The following is a 13,196-nucleotide window of genomic DNA, read 5'->3' on the forward strand; positions in this document are numbered from 1 at the left end:
AGATCACTAAAAATAACAGTGTCCATGGGGGCACAAACAGTGAGCTGGGCTAGCTGCCCCAAGTACAATCCTGTCTGAAACCCTTGGCATGTACTTGGGGGACAAGTTGCTTGCACCAGTGTGGCTCCACTTGTATTTTTAGCACACTAGGTTGATCAGAGCTAGCACAGGTATGTCTCCTTGAGCTGGAAATGACCCCTCCAGCTCCAGTGTGCTGCTACCCTTAGATCTTGTCTAAATGAGAAAGTTACAGTTCTTTAACTTGAATTGCTTTTAAACTTTTAAATTAGTACAGCCCCCTGTGTGGACTTTCCTATTTCAGTTTACATGTGGATTATTTCAGTCTGGCTTAATTCCCACTTGATTTTAAGTAAACTAACGTAAGCCATGCTTAAACTGAAATAAGTGTTAGTACAGGGTTTTGCTCCAGTTTCAGTAAATCAGTTTAAATCCTTATCTTAAATTGAGCTGGTGCAACTTTCTCATGTAGCAACTTTCTTGCTACTTTAGCTCAATCAGTAGAGGCTCATGCTTTTGTGTTTTAGGCTCCAAGTCTGCTGTTAGCCTCAGTGGGGTCGGCTGTACAAACAATGACTTTACCCTCTGTCAGTAACAGATCTGAACTGAATTTCTTGAACCTTTAGAAATTTTCCCATCACTGGTTATCAGGTAGCACCACGTGGGTGAAAAGATGTGCTTTCAGCATAGTAAGTGGGGGGATTTCACAAAGGACGTATCTTACATTACTCTTGAATGTTTATAAGTCTTTCTCCCACCACTCCCACCTTTCTGCCTGTTTAGTGACTGCTTTGATTACCCACTAAAGTGCACTAGAAGTATAAAGAGTCACTTCTCGCCTGTCCTTTCCCCAAAGGTTTGTATACAGAATTATAAAGATAGCAAAAAGTGAGTCTGCTCCAGCAAAGTCAGTCAATGATTTCACTCCTGTAGTGCATTCGGCAGTGATAGGTCTTTGTCTTAGATAAGTGATATTGATTTCTTTATTGCATTGTTTCCTTTCTTCATAGTGCAGATGTGGGCCACAATAGCTTCAGTATCAAATTAAGGATACATTAAAAATATATATGTACAGTTCACTTATCCCACAGGGTTTAATTTACAGTTAGATCTTTGGGGACATTTGACTGTCATCTGGTACATGTCAATCTTTTCTGAATTCAATAGCTAATTTTCAGCTTATGCAATTAAAGGAACACAAAATAAAGTCATGACGTGCTATGGCAGTGTTCTGTTGCCTGCTTCGTGCTTGCTTCTATCATGGGAAAAGATCTGCTTGTTGTGACCATCTTAATTCTCAATTTACTTATAGTGCTTTGGGATGTGACTATGTGACTTTCATGTGAGTAATGAGAATATAGCATTTGCCACATTGGGTCAGAGCACAAAAAGCCTCAAATCTTGCCTCAAGCAGTGCCAAGCAGTACCTAATGATTGTTCAGTGCTATACACTGGGGTGTGAAAAGGAGCACAAGTGTGTAAAGGAGTGGCTGATCAGACTTTGATACACTTTATAAACATCTATACCTCAAATGAGACCCATCTAACTCTCCTTAAATTTTACAAGGATGAGAGCTGGGATTCTGAATACGACTACTCAGCAAAAGCTGTGGACAGGCTAGTGTATACCAGTGTTTCTCTACCAGGGATATATATACCCTTGGGCAGGGGAGGGCAAACTATGGCCCACAGGCCGCATCCGGCCCGTCAGGGCTTTCAATCCGGCCCACAACATTTCCAGCAGCCAGGCCCCCTGCCTGCCCTGGCCCCGTGCCACCTCCCGGAAGCGGCCAGCACCACGTCCCTGGTGGGGGGGCGGGGGAGGGCAGAGGGCTCCGTGCGCTGCCCTCACCTGCAGGCACCGCCCTCCACAGCTCCCATTGGCTGGGAACGGGGAGCTGCGGCCAATGGGAGCTTCAGGGGTGGTACCTGCAGGCGAGAGCAGCGCGCGGCGGAGCCGCCTGCCCCACCCCACCCCCAGGAGCCACTGCCAGACATGCTGGTCACTTCTGGGAGTGGCGCGAGGCCAGGGCAGGCAGGGAGCCTGCCTTAGGGCCGCTGCACACCGCTGCCAACCGGAGCTGCTCGAGGTAAGAGGTGCCGGGCCAAAGCCACACCCCAAACCCTTCCTGCACCCTGTACCCTCTACCCCGCACCCCAACCCCCTGCCCTGAGCCCCCCCTGCACCCTGCACCCCTCCTACATCCCAACCCCCTGCCCTGAGCCCCTTCCTGCACACCGCACCCCCCCTACACACACAGCCCGCACTCCCTCCTGTACCCTAACCCCCTGCCCCAGCCCTACATTCATGGCCCTGCATACAATTTCCCCACCGAGATGTGGCCCTCGGGCCAAAATGTTTGCCCACCCCTGCCCTTGGGGGGTACGCACAGGTCTTCCAGCGGGTACATCAACTCATCTAGATATTTGCCTAGTTTTACAACAGGCTACATAACAAGCACTGGTGAAGTCAGTACAAACTAAAATTTCACACAGACATTGACTTGCTATACTATACACTGAAATGTAAGTACAATATCTATATTCTACTTGCTTTATTTTAGAATTATATGGTAAATGAAAAAGTAAACAGTTTTCAGTAATATTGTACTGTGATACGTTTGTATTTTTATGTCTGATTTTGTGAGCAAGTAGTTTTTAAGTGAGGTGCAACTTGGGGGTACGCAAGACAAATCAGACTCCTGAAAGGGGTACGGTAGTCTAGAAAGATTGAGAACCCCTGATCTATCCAAGCTAGGAGGTAACAAAAGCAGTGAAGACACTGCAGCAAGAATTTGAGAGCACGTAGCGAGACTCTGGGCATGTAACCAGCTTGCTGTGCTGTCTTCCTTGCTATTGTTATCTGTGCCAGCTGGAGTCAGGCATGGGTAAGCGAGCCTGTGCACAGCTTTTGCTATGTTGTCATACCCACAGTTTCAGCTCTCACCCTTCTCAACTGAAGCAATCAGAACCGAGCCCATTACTCTGCAAGGGCCTGAATGTGCCCAGCTGCTGCCCGGATATGGAAGAGCAGGGAGGCCCCAAGCGGTGTTCACAATTTCAAGACTTACATGCAGAGCAAGTGGAGCTAGCAGCAAAAGCCACTCTAGGAAGGGTGGGGAGGAGGTAGGGCATGACCACAAAGTGACATGCATACAGCAGCCTCTTAAGACAAGTGGTAGTGCACTGTCTGTGCCAGCAAGGTCCAGGGGGCATTGCATCTCCCATGATGCAATACTGTCTAGAGGTTCCCTGGGTGGAGCAGCTATATCTTCCTCTTTTGGATGGTGGGTCCCCTCTAAGGTCTTGTCCTCTCTAGGGACATAAATATGTTTTTACAATGAGAGAGAGAGAACACATTGTATCACCCTAGTGCAGACTGGGCAGGTTGTAGCTTTACTTAGATTTAGCTGCTCGAGGTGAACCCTAGGCCCCCCTCAGGATTTCCCCTTCGCCCTCTAAATCAATGTAAGACCACAGCTTGCCCTGTCTGTGTAACATGTTAGCTATCATGTGGTAAAATTACAGCTTTTCCTAGTGTAGGCCAGGCCTCAGGGAGTTTGTCCTTTCATTGCGCCTCGACCTTCTCCCATCATGGTCTGAACTGGAAGATTGGCACAGCCATTTCTGAGATGGCCCTGTGACAAGTTGGGGGTTCTGTCTGTGCAACTTACGAATGGTGGATGATATTATTAAATTGTATCATGAAATTTCTGTGTCACGGAAAGCCTATACGTATGTGGATCCATCATTGCTGACAGGACATGCAGCTGGTACTCACTAGATGAAGGACAATGGGGAATACTTAACGTTAATGATGGTTGTTTGATCATACAAGAGTTATCCTAAAGAGTGACTGCAACTTAGGGAAAGCCATTTTTACCCTTCTTCTCTGAGGGGAGGGTTTTTCTGGAGAAAAGTTACTAAACATAGAACAAAGAAACCCAGGAGACTAGGAGGGGTTTCAATAAGGAAATATACAAGAAGCTTGGAGAAGGAGAAAGGAAGGCTACAGGAGCTGGGGAAGAAGACTCCATGAAGGAGAAACAATGATCCCACCTGCCTGACGAGCAGGGTCTGCCGGCATTGTATACGCGTATGTTTACCACATGGCCCCAAGTAGTAATGTATTTGCACTCTGTGAAGTATGCTAGGTAGCCCCTACCCTGGCTAATATGTTGCTGATTCTTGGACTTCTATAGACCATGCTGGGGTTAGTGATACTCTGTCACTGAGCATTAGGTTCACCTGAGTTTTATCTTTAGGATAGAAAAGATGTTTTAGTTGTTTGGTTTCTTACTTTTTGGGCAGCTGACTCGCTCAGTGCTAAAGTCCTGTCCAGTCCAGACTCCCTTGCAATAACTGTCTCATTTCCCCCACATCCACGCCCTGGTGACAGGAAAAGTAATTAGCTTCCAATTTCACCAACTTTTGCCAGAGTGAGGAACATTTGCTAATCTACTTTTCTCTTTGTTCTTTTCAGATCGATTCACGTAAGCGTCTGGCCAAGACAGTGTTGGTGTTTGTGTGCCTCTTTGCTTTTTGCTGGCTTCCTAATCACATCATCTATTTATACCGGTCCTACCATTATTCAGAGGTAGACACATCAGTGTTGCACTTCATCACCAGCATCTGTGCTCGAATCCTGGCCTTTGCTAACTCTTGCGTAAACCCTTTCGCGCTCTACTTGCTCAGCAAAAGTTTTAGGAAACAGTTCAACAACCAGCTGTTGTGCTGCAGAACCCGTCTCCTCATCAGGTCCCAAAGCATGGGCAGAAGCACCACTCGAATGACCTCCCTCAAGAGCACCAACCATTCAGTGGCCATGTTCAGCCTCATCAACGGCAACCACATCTGTAATGAAGGCTGTGTATAGGGTACATGGCAGGGGACAGCTTTGGAAACTGTTGTGCAGTGTAGTTAGCATGGCTGCCTGCTCTGCTTTGCGGGGATAGTGCGTAGCATACATGCGTAGAGAAATCAACTGCATACAAGAACTTCCAGGTACTTTAGGGCCTGACACCGTCATAGTGAACATCTCGTGTGATGTGCTGAATGCCTTCAGTGCCCACCGATTTAACAAGAGTTGAGTGTACTCAGCCCCTATAAGATCAGACCTTCACTGGCTTGGAGTCAAATCCTGAGATCCATAGTTTTGCCTCAGTTCTGACTCAGGCAGACTCCAACCACGGTCATATAAAAAAACTGTGTAAGGGACTCAAGATTTGTCCCTTTGTTTGCGGAAACAGCTTCATGGAGTTTTTTTTCTCTGTCTTGTTTTTTGGCTGAAGTAAATTCATCTAAATGAGAGAAACCCTTTTAAAAAAAGTGAAGTGTAGATCATTTCCTAGAGCTGTCAAATATTTATAAATGTTTGAATACAGTATTCATAGTGTAAAAAGATTTTCACAGTGTTTACTGGGGTGTGCTGGCCCCATCTGAAATGAGTAGTATCTTGTACACTATCAATGTACCATTTGAATAAATGTGAGTTAGAAGATGTTTACAGTTTGAGTGTGTGCATTTTGCCATATTGCAGAGGGAAAAGCACAGCACTTTGAGAGTCACTGACAATTCTGCTCTTCTCTTCAGGGGGCAAAATAATGGGGGTTACATTATTAAACGTATAATACAGAATTTGAGTTGTGTTTGATTAAGGATGAACAACAAATGTCAAATGAAGCACAGAAGTTCTTCATTGGGATGTATTCTAATATGGGGATGTACAGTGAATGTCATTACAAACTCAGGGCCTGGTCTCAAACCCATTACAGTAGATTTATACCTGTATTTCCACTGAAATCTTAATAAACTGGTGGAGAATCAGGCCTTCAGTATTTTCCACTGCCAAGTGGTTGGGGCACCATGGCATCCATTATTCTCAGAATAGGAAGATAATGTGCCACGGACACTGCAGATTGCAAATCCTGCGTTAACATAAGGCAAAATCCAATTCTCATTGAAGCAGGTGGGATGCAGATTAAGCTGTACAGTTACAAGCCTCTTAAAGCAAACTGGTGCAAGTGAGAGCAGAATTTGACCCTTGGAGCAGTGAATGCTGAGTTAATGGTGCATCTTGTTGGGGGAGGGGGAAGAATCAAAGACAAAGAGAGAATGAAACCAGCAAAACATTGTGGTAAATTTGGATTGAAAATGCAAAAACATAATGTAATGGTTGGGGTATAATCAGAGCAAAACCTTCCAGTGCCCATTGAGTTCAGTAAGAGGTGCCTGCCTGCCTCCAGGGGCAGACATTGGATGTTCAGCAGTTCACAAGGGTTGGTTTCCTTCTCTTTCAGTCTACGGGAGTGCATCTCCCCTAAATTTTAGTTAGGGGGTTATATTAACTCAGCATTCACAGCCGTAGAAACGACTTTTGTCTCGTTTAGATGTGAAACCATAGATTGTCCTGGGATCTCAAGACTAGGGCCCTACCAAATTCATGGCCATGAAAAACACGTCACGGACCATGAAATCTGATCTCCCCTGTGAAACCCTATACTATACAGATTTCATGGGGGAGACCAGTATTTCTCAATTTGGGGGTCCTGACCCAAAAGGAAGTTGTAGAGGGGTCACAAGGTTATTTTAGGGGGGTCGTGGTATTGCCACCCATATTTCTGCGCTGCCTTTAGAGTTGGGCGGCCAGAGAGCGGTGGCTATTGGCCGGGCGCCCAGCTCTGAAGGCAGCGCCCCACCAGCAGCAGTGCAGAAGAAAGGGTGGCAATACCGTACCATGTCATCCTTACTTCTGTGCTGCTGCTGACAGCGGCTCTGCCTTCAGAGCTGGGCTCCCGGCCAGCCGGCGACGCTCTCCAGCTGCCCAGTTCTGAAGGCAGCACCGCCGCTAGCAGCAGTACAGAAGTAAGGGGAGCAGTATCGCACCCCCCCCACTCCAATAACCTTACGACCCTCCCAACTCCTTTCTGGGTCAGGACTCCTACAATGACAACACTGTGAAATTTCAGACTTAAATAGCTGAAATCATGACATTTATGTTTTTCAAAATCCTATGACTGTGAAATTGATCAAAATGAACTGTGAATTTGGTAGGGCCCTGCTCATGAGATTGGGCCCAGGTCTGGGAACCTTTGAGAGACTCTGGGTTGCATTTCAAGCAGTCCAGGAAATGCCAAATGAGAGGAACATATGTGGTTTTGGATTTTGCAATGAATATTTTCCATGATCTAGTACAGTGGTGGGCAACCTGAGGCCCACGGGCCACACGCGACCCATCGGGGTAATCCGTTGGCGAGCTGCGAGACAGCGTTTACATTGACCATCCACAGGCACAGCCGCCTGCAGCTCCCAGTGGCCAGGAACAGCAAACCGGGGCCACTGGGATCTGCGAGCGGCCGTGCCTGTGGACGGTCAATGTAAACACTGTCTTGCGGCTCGCCAGCAGATTACCCTGACAGGCTGAGTGCAGCCCACAGGCCACAGGTTGCCCACCACTGCTCTAGTAATTAAGTAAATTCAACTAATGTGTATTAGTGAACACAATGAGGAAACTGTTTAGGGCTTAACCGATTTTGAGTAGTACCTTACAGCGTAAGTAGTCCCACTGAGGTCAGATGGACCTACTTGTAGCTCAGGGTACTACTTAGGCCTTGTCTACATTACAGGGGGGAGATCGATCTAAATTATGCAACTTCAGCTATGTGAATAATGTAAAAAGAAAAGGAGTACTTGTGGCACCTTAGAAACTAACCAATTTATTTGAGCATGAGCTTTCGTGAGCTACAGCTCACTAGCTGAAGTCGATGTGCTTAGATCTACTCACCACGGGGTCCACACTACGTGATGTTGATGGGAGAGGCTCTCCTGTTGACTTCCCTTGCACCTCTCATTCAGGTGGAGTACAGGAGTCGATGGGAGAGTGATCTGCATTTGATTTAGCGGGTCTTCACTAGACCTGCTAAATCAACCGCCGATGCATCAATTGCTGCGCATTGATCCCCCGGTAAGTGTAGACAAGCCCTGAGTGTGAATAACCCATCAGACTCTGGTACTAACTGACTATTGTTAGTTTTCACCTTTCTACTGCAAGTACAGGTACTGAGATCTATGAGGGCGGCAGTGGAGAGATTTGCTGTTCTGATTTAAAAGTGCTTTCCTCAAAATGCAAACAGCAGGTAACAGTTTGTTCTTCAAAAGCAAATGCACTAATTTCGGTGCACAAGATAGATGGGACAGTACAGTGAAAGAAGAGAGTTCTTTCTAGTTACAAATTCATGTATGTAATTTACTATATTCTCCTGATGTCTCAGTTTTGTTCTTCACATCTAAAGCTGGTCAAGGGGGTGTGTGTGTGTGTTTCTGCTGAAAATTTCAACTTTTCACCAAAAAGTGGAAAACCTGAAAAAGTGTTTGGTTTTTAGCAACTGAAAACGAAAACAGTTTGGCTGAAAACAGGTCTTGCGGTGGGGCAGAAAAAAAATCAGGGTTTGGTTTTCTGCCAAAAATATTTCAGAAAGCGTCTACTTTCCTCAAAATAGTCTCCCTTTAATCAAAACCCCAGTTTTCCACTGAAAAAAGCTTTGATCGAATTGGGCTGGCCCAGACAGATTTCTCAAATGTGTTTTCTTTGAAATTTGCAAAGAATTTTTTTTCTATCAGACAAAGAACAAATTTTCTCTGCAGCTTTCTTGCCTGTGTGAAGCTGGCATTTGTTTTTGGCCCGTCACTGTGCTAAAGTAGCAGCAAAACACAACCTGGGACATAAGGAAGGACAGGGACTTTGAGAGGGCTTTGTTTGTTTGTCTGTTTGTTTGTTTTTAAGGACGATGAAATATTTGGGGTTGTATTTTTTGTAGTCTATTACTTGTCTCATTACCCCAGTTTCAAAAACATGATGCAATTTGTTACAGAACTGCAGAGGTCTGAATCCTGATCTCATTGAAATCAATAGCAATTTTATCATTGACTTCAGTAAGCCCATGGATTTGGCCCAAGATGTAGTCTCAGGAAATTTGGTTTTTTTGTTTTTTGTTTTGCTTATTTAAAAACAAATGGGACTTTAGAAACAATTAGCACTAAAGAGCAACCTGGGGTTACACAAGGTATACATCAGGCTGAAATATTGCTTAATCAGACTGTAATCATAGAATATCAGGATTGGAAGGAACCTCAGGAGGTCATCTAGTCCAACCCCCTGCTCAAAGCAGGACCAATCCCCAATTTTTGTCCCAAATGGCTCCCTCAAGGATTGAGCTCACAACCCAGGGATTAGCAGGCCAATGCTCAAACCACTGAGCTATGCCTCCATCCCTCCTTCCCTTCAATGCTTTATACAGCAGAGGAGTTTTGCCTTTGACTTCAGTGGGGCCAGGGCCAAGATTTCATCTTAAAATTGCATTGGCTTAGAATTATTCTTTTAGAATTGTTCATAAGAAAAACACCAGAAACAATCTAAAAAGACAAGAAAACCTCTGTGATTGAAAGGTACAAATCCAGCTCTCTCATTCACCATGCAGCTCTGCACCAGTAGTGCAACTGTAACCCAGTGTTTCTAAATATTGTATTAGGTCAAATATGTAATTATTGACCCTCAAATGTTTGTGCTGCATGGCAACAATTACCTAATCAAGCACATGGTGGAATATAAGTGTGATATTATTGTTGAATCCAAATATTTATTTTGGGCAGAAAAGACTGCCGTTTTACTCTGAGCAGTGACTTCTAATTTTTCATTTAAAGGAAGTTTTTTAACCAAGCAAGGAAATGGGAAATATGGCATATTGATAAACATATAGGCAATTTTCATAATTAATTTGATCAGTATGGAAGTAAAGCTATGGCCATAGAATAGAAAGATGACATTTTCCATGCATGATTTGGCAAAAGATACTTCCATTATTGCTTGTGCCTCTGTCCCACTGACAAAAAAAATCCCATTTTAAAGCAGAAAATCTGTGTTTATTCCATGAGAAAAAACTGTCTTTCAGCCTAGCTCAGGTTTGGCCTCTAAAGGCATGAAATTCATTGCTGCCTAACTGAGCAATAAACAATCCACTGAATGTTATTATTGCCAGTGTTATGCATCATTATCACAGTGCAGCTTAGAGTACAGATTCTGTGGAGTCACATAAGATGTGCCGATATAGTTTTTTAAAACATTGTTTAACCCATATATAGTATTGGTCAAGAGAAAAGAGGCAACCTTTCAGGGATGCAGTGGAATATACAGAGGACATCGTTTAAAAATGGAATGCTTACCACACCTTTATGGCAGTATTTGTGATAAACCCTACACTTCATCCAGTTTCTAATGGTACCACTGTATATAATCTCTCATGATAAAACACACATTACTTAGCCAAGGAGCCATAAGAGATTACAGTTAAAGAGGTAGTTGATTTGAGGGTCACTTAAATCTGTATTTAGGATCAGAAAAACACACACTTTGCCATTACTGTGAGGATGTGGTTTGCCAAGTATTTGTATTTTGGTTTGTATAGTTCATGAGTCAGTTTCTGCTTTTAGTTACACGGGTACTATTCACACAAACGTAATTAAGGCTAGTTCAGGGCTATAAACTCTAGACCAGATTTTGCTTTCTGTTCTGTCAGTGTAACTGAGCTGGCCCGGGATTTATAAGACTGTCCCAGCCCCAGTTACATTAATCAGTGCCAATCATACTAACAGAAAACACGTGGCCTTTAAATTACTAGAACTAGATGTGGAATCTGAGTTATAGATATTTAGTATAGTTTTAAGCCCTCAGTTCTACAAAGGTTCACATACATTTAACTTAAGGCACATGCTCAGGTGTTTGCAGGATCAGGACTTTAGAAATGATACTGTATTGAATCAAAACATATACCACCATTTGTAGAACAATTTGATAGATCGGTGTTAATCTTTCTATGTTACATTTCACAATGATTAGTTCACTGGGAATTATAAGTCTGTGTTGTGCCCCAGTTATCAAAGAGACTTTTTTACAAGTCTCTATAAAACCACATTCAAAATCTCTCATTTTTTAAAGTATATAATTGCTTGTTTCTGGAAATAGCTACTTTATATAATGCATGTGATTAGTTTGCTTGAATATTTACAATAAGTGGAGCCACGATAGTAGAATTCCTATGGAATTATGGATTAAATCCATTTTAGTATAAATGAATTAATTATACTTCAGGCTAATTAATGATGAATATCCTTTTGCTGAGACGTGTTGCTGTTTGTTTGCAAGACAAGTCAGATTCTAGGGCCCACACAGTATATTGATTTGAATGAATCTTGTATATTTGTGAGCACTTTTCACCCTGGAGGCAGATAGGAGTGCTATTGATAACCAGACCATCACAGGACATAAGCATCCAGTTACAGGGACCTGTTTTCTCTTGTTGTTGCTTTTTACTGGAAAGTGAATGTGAGAAGTCCGTGCACCAAGAGGCAGACTGAGGGCTTGTCTACACAGTGGGGTAATGTGCATGATCAGGATGTGATTTCTAAAGCTCATTAACAAGATGTGCATTAATTGGTCTGTGTAGACCCTGCAGGTGCACACTAAAGATTCCCTAGTGCACTTTAGTGGACTACATTAAAGCGTACTAGGGAGCCTTTAGTGCACACCGGGAGGCTTTATACAGACCAACGAACGTGGAACATGTTAATAAGCTTTAGAAATCACCCCTCAGGTAGTGCGCCTTTTCCAACTGTGTAGATAAGCCCTGAGAATGATGAGAATATTCAGCTCTTATGTAGCACTATTTCTCCTTAGAGCTCAAAGGAAGTTTTCATTGTTCCCATTTTACACTTGGTAAAACTGAGGCACAGACAGGTGAAATCACTTGCCTAAGATTACCACTGATCTCAGAGGCCACCAACAAAGTTCAGAGACCACATGAGTAAAATGAATTTGTTAACTACTAAGCCAGCTATGCCTTGTAACTCTGCTAAAGCCATGTTGTGGCCAGTTTGTGACTGCCCCTTACCCAGATGTGAGGAGAAGGGGTTGAGCAAGGATCTTCCCTCACCCTTGAACTGTCTATGTGAGGGCCTGTCAGGTGCAGCCTGTGCTCAAAGAGGCAACTCCTTTGCTATGGCCCTTGTGGGAGGGCGATGGTCACAGAAATGAAAGGCTTATGGATCCACCCCCGCTCTGCCAGGGCTGCCAAAAGGTTGGGTAGGGGGAGAACTGTGGAATGAGTACTCATCATTCCTACAGACACATTGAGGGGATTAGAAACATGAGGCTAGACAACTGTGGTTTCTACCTCATTCCTACCTCAGCCCCACAGTGCTTATATCTTTGACCTCTGCACCAAAGGCTGGGGGTGAAAAGCAGGCTGCAACATCTTGCCTTAGGCCAGTGACTAAATATGGCCCTTCATCTGGTGTATATTAGTTGTGGATGCACAAAGGAGGCTGGGCCAGGTTGGTGGCCTATCAGGAATATTCTGCACTGTGGTAAACCTGAATTTATTCTCAGTCTGTGTGCCATATTCCTGATACAGGCAGGAACTGGGATTGCTGCAAAAGCTCTGCATTTTACTTGTGGTGCAGAGATTGTGTTGGGGGGGGGTCCCCTCACACTGTTCAACAGCAATGCAGCCCCTCTGTCCAATTTATAAGCAGCACCAATAAGCTTCAAAGGGGATTCCATCTAGTGGACACAAGGCAGGGCCTTGAGATGGTGATTGAAAGCAGGACTCCAACAGTAATCCAGAGCCACCTTCCCATCCATGGAGGAAAAATAAATGTGGTACTATAACTGCTCTGGATGGGCATTCGGGACCAGTTGGGTACTATATAGAATTGGTTTGGATGGATGGCAACCCATGCACTTTAAAATTGTCTCATAAAAAGACCATTTAGTATTTGTTTTTCTACAGAAGTATTATGATGGTGATCAGTAAATTTGTTAGTCTCTAAGGTGCCACAAGGACTCCTCATTATTTTTGCTGATACAGACTAACACAGCTACCACTCTAAAACCCTTCTAGACTAGATTTATTAACACTTCACACTTAGGTGGTTCAAAGACACAGCCATCCTTTGTATCATTTTCTGAGTTTAGATGTACAAGTGCTGAACAAAACCCGTACCTATCTCCAGGTGTGTATGATTTTAATATCTACTTTGAATATTTATTGCCTTATAAAGTAATATATGCATTATTAAACCATCTGGCTAGGATTACCGTACTTTAGTTATTGTGTACAGAGATA

The 13,196-nt window shown here is 43.9% G+C and overlaps 1 protein-coding gene across 1 annotated transcript in view; it reads left to right on the forward strand.

Moving 5' to 3' along the window:
• Window positions 1-6,121, forward strand: part of GRPR (gastrin releasing peptide receptor) — a 35,166-nt gene extending 29,045 nt beyond the window's left edge. The window contains exon 3 of the mRNA XM_074946035.1: window positions 4,502-6,121. Coding sequence (XP_074802136.1) covers window positions 4,502-4,894 — 393 coding nt within the window. The 3' untranslated portion in view covers window positions 4,895-6,121. The remainder of the gene's footprint in view (window positions 1-4,501) is intronic.
• The last annotated feature ends 7,075 nt before the right edge of the window (window positions 6,122-13,196 follow it).

This window comes from Natator depressus, chromosome 1 (genome assembly GCF_965152275.1).
Source record: "Natator depressus isolate rNatDep1 chromosome 1, rNatDep2.hap1, whole genome shotgun sequence".
Classification (NCBI taxonomy): Eukaryota; Metazoa; Chordata; order Testudines; family Cheloniidae; genus Natator; species Natator depressus.